Source organism: Polypterus senegalus, chromosome 3 (genome assembly GCF_016835505.1).
Source record: "Polypterus senegalus isolate Bchr_013 chromosome 3, ASM1683550v1, whole genome shotgun sequence".
Classification (NCBI taxonomy): domain Eukaryota; kingdom Metazoa; phylum Chordata; class Cladistia; order Polypteriformes; family Polypteridae; genus Polypterus; species Polypterus senegalus.
Window position 1 is genome coordinate 189793446 of NC_053156.1, and position 19153 is coordinate 189812598.

General features: G+C 36.4%; 1 protein-coding gene across 3 annotated transcripts in view; it reads left to right on the forward strand.

The window, feature by feature from the left end:
- Window positions 1-721: 721 nt before the first annotated feature.
- The window catches only part of alk (ALK receptor tyrosine kinase), a 1762427-nt gene continuing 1743995 nt past the window's right edge, over window positions 722-19153 (forward strand). For all 3 annotated transcript variants that reach the window (XM_039748331.1, XM_039748332.1, XM_039748333.1), the window contains exon 1: window positions 722-2524. In XM_039748331.1, coding sequence (XP_039604265.1) covers window positions 1810-2524 — 715 coding nt within the window. In that variant the 5' untranslated portion in view covers window positions 722-1809. The remainder of the gene's footprint in view (window positions 2525-19153) is intronic.

Here is a 19153-nt window from a genome sequence, read left to right on the forward strand (position 1 = left end):
GCGGGAACAGATCCAAAACAGCACAAGGCGGTGATCAGCGTGAATGGATGCAAATATTGGACGAAGTTCACCCATCCATTAACTAACTGCCTATGTCCGTCTAAATGCGTTCTTGTTTGGCTGACTGGCAGCTCTATACTTTGTAAGTATGAGTGGGTATCCTTTGCCATGGACTGGTATCAGTTTCAGGTTGACAGTTTAGGCTCTGGCTTCATGAAGCAGTAGGTTATAAGAGAGTTCCGCAAAAAAAACGTAATCCGTTTGAACAATGTAGCAAATGCACAGATCGTGGCATATAGTAAAATTAGGAAGACCCACAGTGCTGGATTATTATAAACATTAGTCTCATGTGTTTATAGAAAATCTTTCCTGCTTGCTGAAATTGCGGTACCCGAAATTTGTTTTCAGAGCCTATCATTCAGTTTGTATACAACATTTTCTATGAGTGGCTATAATACGAGTACGAAAGCCGAGTCTGCTTTCTAACTACAGTCAAGACATAATAAAGCAACATCCGAAGACTGTGGCGTCATGCAGCCGTTATAAATTATAATTTCAATGCTTCAAAAAGCGCACATAGAGACACAAAAGCGACGACCATTGCAATGAAAAAGTGTCCCAATAAAAGACGAGCAGGCTCAGGGGATACCCCAACCTGACCAGATGAGAGATGCTGCAGACTGGCATTCCGCAGTGGTCCGCTGGCAGGCGCGTTGGCAGAAAGCAGGAGAACTCCTGAGGCACATATTAGCTGATTTATTTTACGGAAGAAGCGCACCAGCGGTGAAATAAGTACCATAAACAAACGGCGTAGACAGGTGGATTGGCAGTGGGATTTAGAGAGCAAAACCTGCAGTCAAGCGCGATTTCGGACGCCAGATCTCTGAGTAAAACCCAGTGATTTATTGCTGCTCATTAAGAGAAAGTCTCCAGAAACGCACAGCAACCGTCATCCCGGTGATCAAACTGAATACTGCCAAATAAAAGGCGATGTGAGTCAGTCTCGACAAACGCACCCCATTTACCATAACTGTATTTCCGAAAGATCATCAAGAAGCCCCCTAAAGAATTTTCTGCTCGTAAAATCGCATTTATATTTTTGCCCGTAGCTGGTTGGTTGCGGTTTGTGACGCATGCTAAGCAGGGGCGAACTGTTGGGGTCTGTCTGCTCACAGCTTTGGGGAGCTACTGCACTCGTAGACAAACGTAAAAGCACGGTTTAGTCATGTGGGATGGACAAGGGTGGGACTTAAATGCACTAGAACCGGAGGGTAAATCATTATGGAATAAGTAAAGTACACACCAAGACACTGAGATGGAGATGCCGAGCCGATTATTTTTCAGCTGAGGGATATCGGATGGAAAAGCAGTAGCGCAGGTAAAGTCATTCTGCACAAATGCAATGTTTTTTTCCGCCTTGCAGTAAAACTTTTTTTTCTTCGTCCTTTGGTCTTCACTCCTGGCGTACACATATTGTTTATCCGATTTGGAGTAATGGAAAAGAATCTTCGAAGCATAGTGACGGGCGCACGTTTCAATAAAAATCAATCAACAATTCAGGCTTTATTTTAAAGAAGATATCTGAATGCAAACGCACACACATTAACAGAGACGTAAAGAATCGATCAGTGGAACTTCACACTGGGGGATGGAAGTTTACTGCATGACAGTCTGGAAAGGTGCAGCCACGGTTTAGCAAAAACGTTAAGAAACGTGAAAATCGCGGCTAATAACTGTACGGGTGTAAGTGTTTTCTTTTAAAGCGGATTGCTAAAAGAGAAAGAAAAATCAAAACAAAAACTTAATATCATGACCATAGGGGTGCTTTCTTTTCTAATTTTCATAATAGCGGTGGCAGTGGCCAATTTGGAGTATACCTCAGAAAAGATGCCGCTTGTAAACGGAAATGAAAATTTCACTCTGAAAAGGGACTTCAATCAGACGTACATGTCCAGACTCAAAAGGAAAAATCTGGCGGTAGATTTCACTATTCCTGCTTTATTTCGCCTCTACCTCTCAGTCTTTTTGAAGCGCCCACTCAACAGCAATTGTGAGAGTTATAGTACCTGCTACACAGTAAGATCGTGGCTGATAATGCACTGTCCACCGCTGCAAAAAGCTGTAGCAGCACTAATGGATGAAGGACCCAAACAGCCCAAAAGTTCGGAGGCAAGAAACTCCACAGGCGATCCACCATCGCCACTTTCCAAACGCAAGCGACCACTCTCCAAGGTCCTGAATATGGGGCTAAGCCGGGCAACCCGGAAATCTAATCAGCTGGTCATCGAAATTGGGGACAAGCTGGTGAAGACAGGCTGTGGGAGCTCGAATCCTCAAGAGGGTGCTTTTCTGGAGATGGACCTATCCAGGATGTTGGACTGGTGGCTAGGAGCAGAAGGGGGGAGGCTCAGAGTCCGTTTGATGCCGGAGAGAAGAGCCCAAACACTAGCGAGAGAGGAAAGCTTCTCCGCAGCGATCAGAGCAGCAGACCCCCGTCTTTTTTTGCACATTTGTTCATTCCAAGGTAAGAACCGAGTTTAAACGGCGTTTGAGTGCTGCTCGATGTTGCGTCCTATTGTTTGCAAAAGTTAGTTGGAAAAGTTTGAATTGGTAATTAAGGAATGTAAGAAAGCTTGTCCATTATACAGTACAGAAGGGACATGGGATGTCCTTGAAATTTTAAGTTGATGCACGAGGTAAATATGACTTGTTTAACTTTTGTGTAATTATGGATGCAAGTCATTGGAATTAAGTTGACAATCGAGGATGAACACATTATGCCAAGTGCTATAGACTAAAGGTTTGTCAGTACTTCTTTGTATTTAATGTTACTTTTAATTTTGTTTTGAAGTTTTTGCTTAGCTAACGTTGTGCTGCACATAAAAATACCTTGCGTGCTGTATGATCTATCACAATTTTCTTTCTTAGAAGAGGTTGTAGAGTGGCTCCAAAACTTTGATATTTCAAAATGTGTGCACACATATGTAACATTTATCTCCAAACATTTTATTTTAAATACTTGATACTATTTTGGTTCTTTTTTTAAAAAAAAATCATGAAAACTAATAATTAAACTTACACTAAGTTATACCACAAGTGATAAACTTTTAGAATAGTTTTAAAGTGACTAAAATAGATTTTAAAAAAGCATTATATGTGGATTGTCAATAGAAATATTTGTGTATTACTTCAAACTGAAATACTTTGGAGAACTGCATCATTTTACAAACTGTTAAATACAAGGAGGAATTTTACCATTTTAGTTTTTTGGTACTTTTGATAACAATGACATCCCTTTAAGATCCTTGCCTTGAATACATTGAATATATTGAATACAGTGTTGATATACGTGTTTAAGTACACAAACTTGACAAAATGATGAAAGAACATTAATCTCTTTTCACAACATACAACAGTGTTATGAACTGGTCTATAATGTAAGTATAGGCCCACCACTAACACTCTACTATTAAAATTCTGTCTGCAGTCTTGGGGACTGTCAAGTTTTTTTTCCTGTAGCAACATTTCTAACTGCATAAAAAGTTTAGAATTCATAAATTATATTACAGAGAAATATGCAGTGTATATGCCCGTGTTCATATATGCTCAAAAGAGTGTTTGTGCCTATTACCTTACAGCTCTTGTGTATGTATTTATGTAAATGGGGGAATGCAGCATAAATCATTAGAAATTCAAAATGTCATTTAAAAAGTGCTTAAAACATATTGTGAAGATGATTTCAGATTGTAAACTTATATTTTCATAAAGTTACCTATTTTAAAGAAATCAAAAAAGTCGTATTTGTTATATTGTCAGCTGTCACTTACACAAACAGGTGCCTGCATGGAATAAGGAATGTCATATTGAAATCAGCTTGTCGTCTCTCTGAAGCCACAGTAATAAACTGCTTTTCTTTTTAAGAGGATATATGTGTTTCAATTAAGTTCCTGCTCCCGTAGCCTAATAGACAAAGAGCGGTACTGAAAATGATTGCGGATTCAAAGACCACCAATGGCTCTCTGTGTGACTTTTTTGCAAGCCATTTAATCTGTCTGTGCTCAGAATGTATATTTATGGATATCTACAAAAGCTTGTGGTTCTATACTGTATATGTAAGGGTGATGCTCATCACCAAAGGTACTTTATAAACTTTTCTTTGCTTGTGCTGGCAAGACATTTTGCCTGTCTGTAATTACAGTATTTATTTGAATATATAAGTAGTGAATTTAATTTTATTTGTTGCAACCATGTGCGAGTAACGGAACAACTAGAGTAACTGATATTAAAAAATACAAACACATATCTTTTTTGCATGTTAAAACATAAGTCTTCCAAAGTCTTGCCACCATTTTTTTTTATTCAATTCCAAAAATATAAATGGTAAAGCATGATTTTATCATTAAAGAAAGTGGTCAGATTGATTTCTGTAAGTGAAATAACCTACACCTACCCTAATGAGACAGCAGGGTGCCCAATGTCATTTCTGTAATTAGGCTTCTTTCCCATTTCACATCAGAGGCACTAAATTCTGCTCACTTAGTTTTATCATTGGTTTAAGCTAGACAGCACCTTATCAATAGTTCTACTGTGTGACTTCCCAGCTTTGTTTTAGTAGAGCAGGGCACAGAGGTCATTTGTTCTAAGAAACTGAGACTCCTGGCATCATTCTTTTCCAGAAGTATTAATTCAGGTTGCTTTCAATAGTGGGGATGGGCTGTTGTTACTGTTTGTGGGTTTTTGTGTGTGTGCGTGTGCATGTGGTTGTGTGTGTGCATTCATCTATTGTTTTCAGTTACAGTGGGGCCCATGTTTATGTCTTCAGAAATAATTAATTAAATCTCTACATCCTGGATTTAGGAAACAAATCAACACCATAATAATACTGTGTGGAAGGCAAAAGAAATATTCAGGCCTCTAGATGATGGAAGACATCAATAGTGTGGATAAATTTTCTTTAACTGCCATTTAACTGCTTTCCAATAAATTGCTTAAGAGCAGGAGATTTTCTTTCTCTGCTTTTGACAATATGAAAGCTATAGAAACTTTATACATGTGTTGATTTAACACATGAATAGCAGAGAGTTTGAAATTTCTGCCTTCTGCATGCACTTAAAATTAAACATGCACTGTAAATGTTAAAGCTTAATTGCATAGTAGCTGAATTAACCTTTTATTATTTTATTAGTCTGTAAAATGCAAAGCACCAAGTCAGTGACATTCCAAGTAATCAATTACTTAATTACATTAAAATCTTCACTTATTAATTCCCAGTGGCAGTTTATTGAGTTTAGAATACATTTTCTATGCCAGTTTGGCAAGGCATCCCTGATCCCTATCTTAGATAGCCTGAATCATTACATGTGAACAACAAAGGTGATGCTTTCCCTTTACTATAAGCTTTTTTGAGAAAAGAAAAAATTCTAGATATTGGCAAGACCATAAATAGACACTGAATTGAGGACAAAGAGCTGTTTATTAATTTGTTTTAGAAAGTAAGTGTCAGGCAACAACAAAAAAAAAAGAAACCTTATTGAAAAAAATATTGGACCGCCACTGCTAGGTGGCTGCTTTAAGAATAACTGCTTTTATTTTGAGCCTTTTGAAAGCAGGCCTATGATCAGAATTTGGGAATATTCCAAACACTTGGCATTCTAAGCTGGTGTAATTGTTTATTTTTTTATATGTAGTTGAACATTTTTTATGTATTGTTCATAAAAACGAGTGTTCACTTATTTCCCTTGTTTTGATTACCTGATGAGAGATCACATTAATAAAATAATTTTTGCACTGGTAAAATAAAAACAATCTCCAGCTACACTTTTCTGTGTTTATCATTTATGGCATATGTATTCTCAGACCAATAAAAAAAAGAAAAACACCTCTTACTTAAAAAGTCATTGCCTTTGAAGTGTTTTGCATTTAGATATAATGATTGTCATCTGACTTTCTTGAAAATTATTTCACCATTAATTCATTTAAATTAAGAACACCATAGTGGTTGGGCAGAACAGTGGTATTCCAATATCTGCCAGAAGGGGGCAAAATAATGCCATTTTAATACACATTGCACTGCTGATCACTTAACTGATTTTTAAAGTGGTTAGTATTAAGACTGTTGTGAGGAAGAGGATAGGGGTTAAAGGGAAGAGTGCAGAGGTTTTCTATATAGGACACCTTGTGCAAAGTAGTTAAAGGGCTCAAAACTTTTACAAAATGCCAAAAGTAGAGCAACATGCAATCAAATTTCTACACATTTGCTGAAGATGACACATCATGTAACTTTCACAGTTAGTTATGCCTCAATTCATAATTAAAAGAATTCAATATGTGCTCCTTATGTGATTCAAAATATGTTGCATTTTTTGTGGTAGCAAAAAACATTATTGTAGAAGTTAAAAGCCTAAGGAATTATGCTTGCCATTTTCATGACAGTTATGCTAAACATAAGGACACAAGAGTCACATTAGTCACATTTTGTTTCCTCCAAATTTCCTAGCAGTATTTCTGTCAATTTTTCCAATTTGTGCTTTGCCATTGTAAGAAATAGTGTGGTGTCATGTTAATTCCCTTTTTATGACAGCCATTTAAGGAATATATCAGTACTAAAGTATGTATTTCACTAATATCAGAAAAACACAAATAAGGTGAACATAGTAGCATGTAATCTAAATGCACAAACTGCATAAACTTTACTGTACTATCAGCCAAAAGGCCTGGGTAATCACTTAAATGTTCAGAGTAGCATCACAATATTGCATATTACCATGGAGCCGTTGTTTCATTCTTGAATAATTTATTACTGTTTTATCAAATCAAAACAATAATTAACTTCCCCTGTAGTGCTCCTAAACTCCCCTTCCCAAACATCAAGAATCCCTTTTCTTATAAGGAACAGTGCATCAAAACACTGAAGTAGGAGCAATTTATGTTAACTTAAACTTTGGGCTTAAATTAATTCTGCAGCACGTATAAAAAGTAAAATATATCAGAGGCCTATTCAGGATGCAGAAGGTTACAGCTTGTATTGTGCTACCCGCCGCTTGTACTAGCACTAGATGGAATGAATGCTTCAGTATGATTTTCACGCATGCAGACATATCCCTAGCCGTCATGCCGCCTTACTGAGATAAATGATGTGCCATTGCCTGAGAGCAATGAAAAAAACATATGAAATGATCTTTTTAAGTGAATATATGTGATGTTAGATGAGTAAAATGCATCACATGAAAGTAGGCTCAATGTGGCCATGTATGACTAACACAAATGATTCTAAGCTTCATGGAAGATTAGACTAAAGTGTGCACATATTTGCATGGGCTTTTTGGACAGATAGCAGGTCACTGGGCCATTTACTTGGTTTCTATATAACTCTGTTCTTCATGGAGTTTGTGTGCTTATAAATGCAGGGTCAGAGGATTCTGGGTGATTTGTAACTCTTTTTTAAACTTTTGTAATCTTGCTCAGTGCCACCCGATAAGTACTTTAAGACATCCAAGCTGACTTAAGGGAATGACTGGTATTTCTGTTTTTGTTAATAATGTGCAAAAGCATGTCACAATAATACAATGCCTGTGTGCAGATGTTTTTGCATTAAATAGAAACAGAAACCTAGCTGAGTATCATGGTGTTTGTTCTTTTACTTCTGAAAAATAAAAGGAAACGTTTTGTACAAAATTAATGGCTTTGAATATCTAATTATAAAAGTGATCTACACTTCAGGGAGTTTGTACAAAGTCTATTGCAAAAGAGGTTATATTGTAAATGATAATTAAACATTGATACATTTTTAATACTATTTCGATTCACAATTTTTCAGCTTTTGAAAGATAACCCAGGTTTGAAAATTTGCTCCTGTCTCTGTTTACTGTAATCACCACCACTATGGAAATAAAATACCCAATTAAGAGGAAAAACCAATTAACTGTGCCACTTTATTTTAAGGGCCCATTGAAACATCAAAAAAAGGTTTAACCAATACATCTGAATACAAGATTTTAAGTAGCCCTTACTGTTCTGCATTTGCTGCATATTTTAATAATTAGTTGTTAGCTTGACTTGAAAATATAAAAAAAGTAATAGTTTCTTATTTAGACACAATTACATTTTTGTATATTTTTTTCAGTTTACAAGTTGTGATCCCTCTAAACATATAAAAGTACACTTAAAATAAATAAAAACCATTTAATAAAAAGACTGAATCATTGCACTAAGTCAAAAATACAGCTAATATATTGTAAGATGTGCAGTCGGAAATGATGTTCTCCCAAAATGTTAAGGGCACACAGTTCCAAATGCACTCATCTAGCTATGAGGCTGCCATAAAGTTAAGAGGCTATAAATGTCATTAATATGTCAAGAATTGCAGAAATATAACGAGCTTGGTCCAGATGAACACTGGCCCTTGACTTGGATGTTGCTCTGAATATTTTGGTAATTTTTAGAATTAACCTTGGAGGGGCTTTTTATTCACATGGTCAGGGAGCAATGAGTATAACGCAACAGCCCAACTGATGCAAAGACAAAAGGCCACAGACTAAGGAGAGAAGGTTTTGGAAGGTGAAAAACAGGCTGAATTTTGCTGTCTGTGTGGTACTTGGTGGTCCAGTGGTTGGACAAGGGTTCATGTTATAATAGACATCCAGAGGAGTAGCAAGTTAACTCTTTTCTTTGTGACATTTTGTACTGAGTTCATGCTATTAATAAACCTCTTTTTAATACTATGTTTATTTCTTGGCATTCATTCTCAGCTTGAATATGGCTCAATAATGCCCCTGGCCTTGCAGTACATACAGTGTAGTTATAGTCTTCTTTCATACAAATTAACACTACATTTTCTCATTATCTGAGCTGCTAAGACTGTAGTAAGGAAACACATGATGGCAAAATCAGGTGTAAGGTAGGTGACAATCCTGGATGGGGTCTCAATTTAACACTGCACACACTCACCCTGGAGTTTCACATGAGCTTGGGAAAATATGTTGTGGATGAACTGTGTTACACCCAGGGTAATAAAGTTAGAGAAACTAACAAATTACAGAGAAATTGTAATAATCATCCATACTACTACGTTCTTCCATTATGTACTGTTCCTGTTTAAAATACATGCTATTAAATTCTCCCAAGAATGGGGGAGGCACAGCTTCCAGGTTGACATGCCTCTGGCATGGCACTACTTTACACTGAAAGATGAAAAATTCTACTGTCTAGAAGCTTGTAAATACAAAATGTCTTCACCTAGAAAGACTCCAGGGTGCTCATGGTGTAATTCTTTAAAGCAGAAATTGCACAATAAATAGGCACAGCCTAAAGGCACATCATGACAGTTGTGTGGTACCATTTGTAAAATCACCCACACCGACTGAGTGGCAACAAAACAACTATAAAGTGGTCTGCCAGGGACATAATGCAAGATTGCATGTTTTTAATTTTAATAAATGTTCATCAGCAGTTAAAGTATAGAATTGTAGATTACAAGTGTAAGTACGTCTGTTGTTTAATCTTCACTGTAGTAATATTTTGACCATTTCCTTTTTATTGTTTTTTTTTTATTCAACTGCAATTTTCTAATAGCTGTACTGTAGCTACGAGAATCACAGGTATTTGAACTAAAATAAGACATCCTTCTTGTAGAGTCACTGATGACAACATGTGTGAATTGTCTTAACAAGTTTTACTTTTTTGAGCCTTTGGTGTCCTGCACTTCGTATTCAGTGGTGAAATGCTCCACAGAGACAAGTGAGAATCGATCTGTTGAATTCACATCACAGCACCACTGAGAGTATTTTTCTGACAGGAATGTTTCTACCCTGTCGTGAGCATGCTGGTCTTAGAGGGCTTAAATTCTGATAAGAGCGATTGTAGTGTCCCCCATGTGCAGAAGTCAAGCCTTCATAGTAAAATAGCTTTTAACATTATCATCAAAGGGAGATGTCATTCACATACTCAAACACCTTCAGATAGACTCACTTATAGAATAGTGAAAGTAATGAACTGGCATTCATCTTGCATGTGTTGTTTTTGGCACAGGCTCAAGAGAAGAGACGGAATACAGTAGGCAGTTTGATTATTTTATTTGATTATTTTATTTTTTCAGTAATTTTTACAGAGGAACCCTTACTCAAATACAAGGAAGCCACTTTGAAAGCTAAGTGTAAAACCCTTATTGAATTAACAGTAAGCCTAATAGCACTATTATGCAGCAAACATATTTAATGTAATGAACAAATAATGCTTCTATGCTCAAAAAACTACAGAATTACAATTAATTCTAGCTGAATGCTGTGTTGGCACACTTACTGGATGAATCTGATGGAGGCATTTCTTGGCAGTTTTATTTCCTTTGTATATTAACGGTCCTCTTTCAAAGTGGGAATATGTTGTCATGGTTTTATTTTTGATTCTTTTTTTTTATACCCACCTATTTCTTCCAGTAGAGACAGGGATGTGCAGAATGGGGTGACTGCAGTGGCTCAAGCCCCTTCCTCTTTCCTGTTTACTAGCCCAAGTGTACTTTTTTCCCATTAGGACAAAAGCAGAAATGCACAACTCTTTTAATGTAAGAAACAGAGAAAAGAAAAGCGATAATAACATGGTTTTCTAAAGCAAGGTGTAAGAATACTGAAGCACCTGGGGCAGATCTATGCGGACAAGGGGAGAATATGCAAGCACAGGCACAAACCCTGCTCTCTTTATTGTGATCCAGCAGTTTTGATAGCTCCTTGGTGCAAAAACAAAAATCCCTTTAATCTTACACTTAACACACCTTCCAATGCGATCATCAAAGATTATTCTCTGAGCAAAGTCTGTGGAAATTAGTGCAACAATGACAGGAACCTTTTTTGGAAAACATAAAGTAGCAACTCTCAACAACATGTGACTCTATCCAGCAGAGCTTTAAGGATGAGCTCAGTTCTCTTCAATGAGACTTGGCTACAAATTGACCAAGGAATACTTTCACAAGAGACTGGGGAATTGATATAGACACTGGGACAACAGGACAAATGAATCTAGTCTCTGGAGGGTCACCTGGCATCTTTAAAAACCAAAGTTGCTGAACTTAAAGACCAGAAAAGGTGGTGCATTGAGCATTTGCTTGGGATCAAGACAACCCAGAAGGCAGCAATGCAAATTAAATTTTGAAAAAACTATGGCTTGTTTAACAAGGATTTTATCTGATTATCATGCTGCAACGTTATGCCCTTTCCTTTTATACCCTGTAGAACTTAAGCTGTCCCATGCTTCAGGAAGTGTTACCTTCAATGTCCCGAAGCAGGCCATGGAAGTGATAGACAACTTTCAACTGACTGGAATTTTCCCAGGGTTAATTATCACACATGCTTAGTGTCCTAGTATTACATTTTTTTTAGACTTGTTACCTATTGTTATAGTATTTTAAATAAATAGAATGTTTTGTTCAGATATTTTTTTTTTAGAATAATACATTTGATGTTTCCTTACAAAGAAGTGGATAGTTTTAATATACTACTGCCTACTTACATCTCAATTTTCAGCTTAATCAAGTGGCTGTGTGAGTTTTACTGTGGTATTGATATGTATGCATGTTTAACAAACATGGGGTGTCAGATAATAGAGAATGATGGGTTTATTGTAAGATTTGCTGCTTTTTCAGATTGTTTGTGAGTGGGATAGTCCTTTGTTTTTGTTTGTATGCCTAGGTGGTGGTGGGGTTGAGCTTGAGACTGGTGGCCCTACTGAACTTTCTTTTTGTATTGTTATGCTCAATGCCCTGGTGATGGGCAACAGGCTGAGGGAGGGATTGACACCCATGAATGTGGGATTGTGATGGTGCTTGTCGGCTCCTTGCTCACTCTTTGCTTTTAGAAGCCTCTTGAGCCAGACACCGTTGATAGTCATAACCGGGATGAGCTTGGTAGATGAGGGCAAAACACACCAAGCAAGGGGATGGTGAAAACTGCATTTTATTATAAAAAAAATCCATAAAACAAGTGTCCCAAAGTGCAGTGCTCAAAACTGTCAATAAATACATAATCCGTAAAAAGAGTGTTCATGTGGAGGTTAAAATCAATAAATAGAAAAATCTGTTAAAAATAAAGTAAAAATCCCACAAGCTCTGGCGTCTTCCTTTAAAACTGACACCTCTCTGACTTGTCCTATTCGGACCTCGCAGCCTGGAGAGACATTGACCAGCAGGTGCAGACTCCCATCTCATCTGGTCAGTGTCACCTGCCGCCAATCTCATGGTGTCCACGGGCAATCTCCGAGCCCTGCTTTGCCCGAACCACTGCCAATCTAGGCTCCACCCAGTGAGAGCACCTTCAGTGCATAATGGTCGCTCCTGCTTCCAAAGATGCTCAACATGAGTGACCCACAGCCCTCTTGTGAGCGATACCCACTTGCTCCTCCTTGGGGCTCTACTCCAGTCCACCTCTCTTTCTCCTGCATGCTTCTCCTGTACTTTAACCTCCCCTCTAACTGTCTGTTTCTTTCCTTTCTTGTTTTTGCGCTCCCCTTTATGGGCTGGGGAGCTGTTGTAGATGTGATCTCCTGATTTCCACTCTGGGCTTATTATAAGGCAATCAGACTGCCCACACTTGATGGCAAGGTAACACATGGACTAATGACCACCTTGCATCAACCCGGAGATGGTGCATCTTCATGGCAGATTGTTTTCACCTGCTGCTACTCCCCAGTACCTATACCACAGATATGCTCACTGAGTCCAGATGGGCTGGCACCAGAAGTACTTTTAAGATTTGGGGATCAACTGTTGCTTTCTCTTCAGAAGATATTACATAATTCAGTCTTGAGTATTAAATTACACCCCACAATTAACTCAGTTTTAATGAATCTATTATTAAAATAAGGAAAAGACCCACTGCTCTATCTCCTTATTCCATTAATGAATTTAGATGCCAAGCTGCTGGCAAAGCTTACACTGAGGTATAAAGAAATTGGTTCATCCAGATCACACAAAGGTTGTCCAAGCCATCATGCTGCGGATAACATTACGTAGCTACTGCACATTTTTGATGCATCTATCTATCTATCTATCTATCTATCTATCTATCTATCTATCTATCTATCTATCTATCTATCTATCTATCTATCTATTATTTTTTTATTTCTTATTAATACTAAGATATGACCTCTGTCTTGTAACCATAAATTTAAGTTAATTTTTAAATTAAAGATATGCTGCTGTTGCCATAGACACAGACTAGGCAATCAGTCCGTCTCAACTGCTTTCTGGAAAAGCCGTGAACTTGAAAGTTGTCAAAGAGTGATCAAAGAGAATTTCAAGGTTATCTACATCTAAAACATTTGATAATGTAAGGAACTCTGAGAAGTGGAATATGAAAGTATTAAATGTTTCCATTCTCAGAATGTAGCACTGCGATCACTGCCACCTGTTGCATCTTATAGAAGATACGGCTCAAAGATGGAAAGAGTGAAGATCTGGAACAACTATAAAAGTAAGGTGAAAATTAGTGAATGAATAATGGTTAACAGCAAGCACATTATGATTAAAACTAAAATGTGTCACCCAGTCATTGAAATAGATGTTACATTATCCTGGTTAATGTTTATTAACTCGGGAACAGAAATTATTCACTTTATACTAATATTACAATGAGTGAATCATTCTGACCCTAGAATGTTGGTGCTTTAAGCAGAGGAATATCAGAAGAAACCAACATACTTAAATTAGCATGTTCCATTATGGACACAACAAGCTGGACATGCTCTATTCAAATATCAATGCTTTAAATGACAACCTGCAGTATACTGGGCAAATCTGGCCATCTTACTGCCACCTACAAGCCTGTGATTGACAACAGTAGCTCTCTTATTCAAGCCAGCAGTGTTGTTGTGAACTAAGCATTTCACAACAATTTGAATTATGTGTATAATTTAAGGTGGCAAATCAAATTTTATTTGATTTAGTTTATATAATTTATTTGTGTACACTGTCTGCATTTGGTTGTTTTATGATTTTAATTTAAAAAAATGATCACAAAATAAAGAATTTACCTTGCAAAACAGATACAGTCACTGGCTGGGCTGGAATCGCAACACGTGACTCATTGGACACAACCACCTATGCGTTACTGGAAGCTAATGTCCTGTTTATTATTCAGTAGCATAACATAGTTGTTTGGAATCAGGAAATGAAAAGTGAGCATAGGCTGAATTCATATACAAGTACAATCTGTTGCGAAAAACAGGTGGGTCGTGGGTAAGGGTGTGTTTGGGTTTGATTTTCACTTCCTGAACAACACTCTAAACTCACCCATGCCCTTGCTTACACTCATACTAACAAGGCCAATTAACACAACCTCCTTGGCATTGCATTGTTGTGGGGAGAAGCTAGAGCTTAAAAAGAAAAACCTCTCACACACCAGTGGAGAATGTAAAAGTTCACATTGACAGATTCTTAGTCAGGTTTCCATAATTAATTTTAATACATGCTAAAGGCAATGATTTTGGTGAAATAAAACAAAGTTTATAAATGTCATCTACCATATCCATTCAGACATTTTATTCCAAGGCCATGAGGGCTATCTTTACAAAAATGTTCCTTTGAACAATCATAACTAGTAATTCCCTGGTAGGCCACAGTTATTAAAAACAATATTAACAGCCTCGTTAGCGCCACTAGATGTATGCTAGCAGTAAAATTTTAGTCTTGGTTTAAATGGCAGAATCAATGATGCATATGAGTAGGCAGATTTTTCCAGAGCTTGAAAATCATGTTGCTAAAGGCACTTCCTAATTCATTAGCTTTGTTTACCCCATGGAATTTAAGTAAGGCCTACATCTTGTGATTGCAGTGTGTGCTCTGGCATACAGTCATTAATAAGCTCTCTAAGGGAGAGGGGGCTAAATCTTTCATTACTTTATATTTCAAAAGGAGGATTTAAAATTGGCTTAAAATCTGTTTGAAAGTCAAAATAAATATTTAAATGCATATATTGTCCTAGTTTTAGCTGTGCTCTGGGAATAATTTTTTAACAACTGTAGAGTAATAATTAAAAGATTTAATCATTTTGACAGTAAAGAACTGTAGCAGTCAGTTTTGGTTGATACAGCTGATAAGAGCTGCAGCCTCACAGTTTCGTAATTCTAGGCTCAAATTCTGGTCCAGACAATGACATTTTAGGTTCTGCAATTTCTCCCTATGTGTACTTGGGGTTTTCAAGAACTTGAAGACCTGCAGATTAGGTGAACTAGCAACTAAAAACTGGTGGTGTATAATCAAATATGTGTATATGAAGCAAGGTGTGAATGTAATTGCACTGAGTATTGGAGTAGAATGGATACTTTGTGCTGCCAGAATGGATTCCAGCCTGACATGACCCTGAATTGGATTCAGCAGATTTCAGAATATTATGTTTTGCAAAGGAAATTGGGTCTTACGGGGAAATGGTTTTATTTTAGAAATCAATTACAGAATGCTTAGCCAAGGCAACAATTTTAAAACAACTAAGTAATGCATTCAAAACAACTTACTGCACACACCAAAAAGTACTTTCCACTGCTAATGCAATTCTGCATTCTACGAAAACAACTTTGCGGTTCCAGCTCTGACAAAAGCCTTTAAATTCATCTCAGTTAACCCATATTTCAGAGGTTAAGACTTGAGGATGCACCTTCAAAGTATATGTACCTTGCATTAGTCACAGCCACAGAGGAAAATATAACATTTAACCCAAGATAAGACGGCTGAATCCTGTTATTTTTGAAACATTTGCAAATCACTAGTGTTCAGTGTCATTTTCCATATGGCTTAGTTAAAAGCACTAACTCCTTTTAGCACATTTTTTACAAAACACAAAGATACTTAATTAGTCTAAGCTGTTAATTAGTAAATTTTTGCCAAAAACATTGTCCATGCACCTTTCCTTAGTACCTTGCCAAATTGGTTATGTGCTGTATAGATTAAAAAAAAGAAAAAAAATCAGTTATAGTACATGGACAAATATTTTAAAAGAATACAAACAAGCAATTTTGTAATGTTTATTGTAATCTCTTGTTGGCCTAAATTTCTACAGTTTTATTTTACACCCAATACAAAAAGTAATGTACAATATAAAGGTACTCATTGTCTTTTAAATACAACAAACACAATATATTTCTGAACAGAATTTGACAAGAAGCAATTAGTTTCAGAAGATAAAAATATCATTGGGGATGATTACTGTGTTTGATTTTGATACCTAAATACCTGGGAGATTATAAAAGTCACCACTTCATTGAAAACACCCTCAAAGTTGCTCCATGTTGTTGACCTGAAACTCACAACAACTTTAACTTTAACTTTAACTTTAACTTTCACAACTAACAACTTTATGGATAAAAGCTAACAAAATGTTTCAAGATGTTTGAGAAGATGATGATGGAGCCAGAGATGAAAATGTAGGGACTGCTGGCAAGTAAAAATGCTGAACTAAATCTCTCCTTATCTGTTAAAAACACATTGCAATTGTATCTGCAGTTTGAATTTTGATGAATGTAAGAAAAACTCGGCTAATTGCATCTCATCCTCCCTCAAAGCATAACAACCTACCTGTATGCCTGAGTTTATATTCATCTGAATAAAAGAGTTACTGATTCAGAAAGAAAATTCTGACCAAAAAGCTGACCTGCCAAGTTGAACTCCATTATCAAATGCTCCTTGGTACACCACTGAACTGTCATGTTCTCCCTTGCAAGGAAAATATGTGTTAGTCATGACGTAGTGTCTGAAAAATGCAGCAAAACTATGACATTTATATGTATGTGTATATGAATCACTAGTAATTAAACAACACCTTTGCCATGGTTACTGTTTCATTAATGTATTTATAGCATGTTAGTTGTCCATTTCCGGGCGAAAAACTAATTGTATATTATTATTATTATTATTATTATTATTATTATTATTATTATTATTATTATTATTATTTTTAGGTTGGAAATAATACAAACATGTGTTGGGTGGCATCAGATGGTAAAGGTACTCCTCTTTGATTTTAAACAAAATGTTAAATATCTCAAACAATGTAAGAATCTTTGGTTTCAGAGGTTTTTATTTTTCAAAGCCAACATCCGATGTGACTTCAGTATGACTTCCAACCTTAAGATCTCTTACTACCAGCAGTCATTTTCATTGTGGGAACAAATTCTGGAACAGACTTCTCCTTGGCATAGAAAATATTTTTGGAATGATCTTATTTCTCAATATTTGTCTCAATGTTTGGGGTAGACTGCATGTCATGTGAATGTTAGCTTTTTAGGTTATGGGGGAGCACACACTTTTTCAGCAAAAGCTAAAGAGGTTAAGAACATTATTAAAATGGAATAATAGTTTGTGCTATTGTTATACTCATTGCGGGCTTCCTGAGAGAAATGGTTAAGTTGCACCTACATAGCTTTCTGGAAACACGTTTATTGTTTAAAGTAAGGTCACTGGAATCTTCATATACAATGAAGAAATTTCTTTGAAAAAGGTCAATTTGTTGATGGTTGCTATACTGTTTTTAGGTAAGCACAACCGGAAGCATACAACATGTGCTGTAACTGAGTCGAAAGTATAAAGATAAGCATAATGCACTTCTTGGTTGTCCAAGTCCAAGTCTGTGAATACCTTGTGTTGTTTAGACTTTGTTTCTGCTCTTTGACTACAAATGTATGCCCTTAATTTTAGCTCTGATTATATCATTTATTCTTATTTATCAACTCTCTTGCAGTGTTTTTGAACTACACATTTTGTTTTATGTTCTAAACACTGCAAGGCCGATTGGTCCAGCCTCTCAGCTGGAAACAGTCTTGCAGTCCTCGACAATGTCACATACTACAAAAAGCAGCATTTTACTAGAAAAGATTACATTGAATATATGATAGAAAATTGGGGAAAAATTGCTTTAGGAGACAGAGCTGAGGCTTGTTTTGAATATTTTAATAAGCTAAATTACTGAAGTAAGCTTATTACAGTACTTATTTTGAACAACATCTGATGTGATTGTGCTCCACTGGCCTTTAATACGGAACTACCACTGAAAAATAGCTTTGGTATGTTTATAAATATAAAAAAGTAGTGCAAAGATACTGGAATAGTTTTAAAGTCATAGCTTAGTATAATGCACATACCAGCTACTTTTTGCCATTTAATTCATGAGAAAAAATGTTAAATAACAGATTTATCACTGCTTCTGTCTTTATATGAGGATATATAGAAAAAGCGATAATGAAGAAAGAACTTTTTGGCCCGAACAATCAAGTAAATTGTTATAGCTGTAGCTATAATAATAATATTAATAATGATGCATTTTATTTATATAGTGCCTTTCCCATGCTCAAGGCATGAGGAGTCTCATAAAAATAGCAGGTATATATAACATTTGATATAAATATTTTCTGCATAGAACACTAAAACAGATAAATACAGGATATACAAAGCATTATATAGAATAAAAGATAATAAATACTAAATTCAATACACACACACATTCTCCTGAGCATCTGGACTGAAAGAAAGGGGAGAATTTTAGGTTAAGTTAAAAGCCTTCCTGAATAAATGAGTTTTAAGTTGTTTTTTTAAACGAATGAATTGAGTCAGCTGATCTACTTAATTTTGGGAGGTTGTTCTAAAGTCTGGGTGCTGTAGAGCTGAAGGCCCTGTCACCCACAGAGTGCAGGTTAGTGTAGGGCACAACAAGATTAAAAGAATCAGAGGACCTTACTGAGCGAAGAGGAACATAGTGATGGAGGCCATTTAAAGCTTTGTTGATTATTAATAGAACTTTATATTCAATCCTGTAAGACACAGGGAGTCAGTGGAGGCAAAGCAGGATGGGTGTTATGTGCTAATTGTTGCTGGTTCATGTAAGGACTCCTGCAGCAGTGTTTTGAATCAACTGGAGCTGTGATATAAGATTTGAAGGGGTACCTGCCAGGAGGGAGATACAATTATCAATACAAGATGTGGTAAAAGTGTGAACAAGTTTCTCAGCATTAGAAAAGGAAAGGAATGTATAATGGAATATGTTTCAGAGGTGGAAGTACGAAAGTTTCTTAATATGGTTTATGTGGTAAGAAATGGAGGAATCACACCAAGATTCCTTGTATTAGAAGAAGGTCTGATAAGATCGTCATCAAGAGTAATTGGAAAGGAGTTCATTTCTTGAGTTGC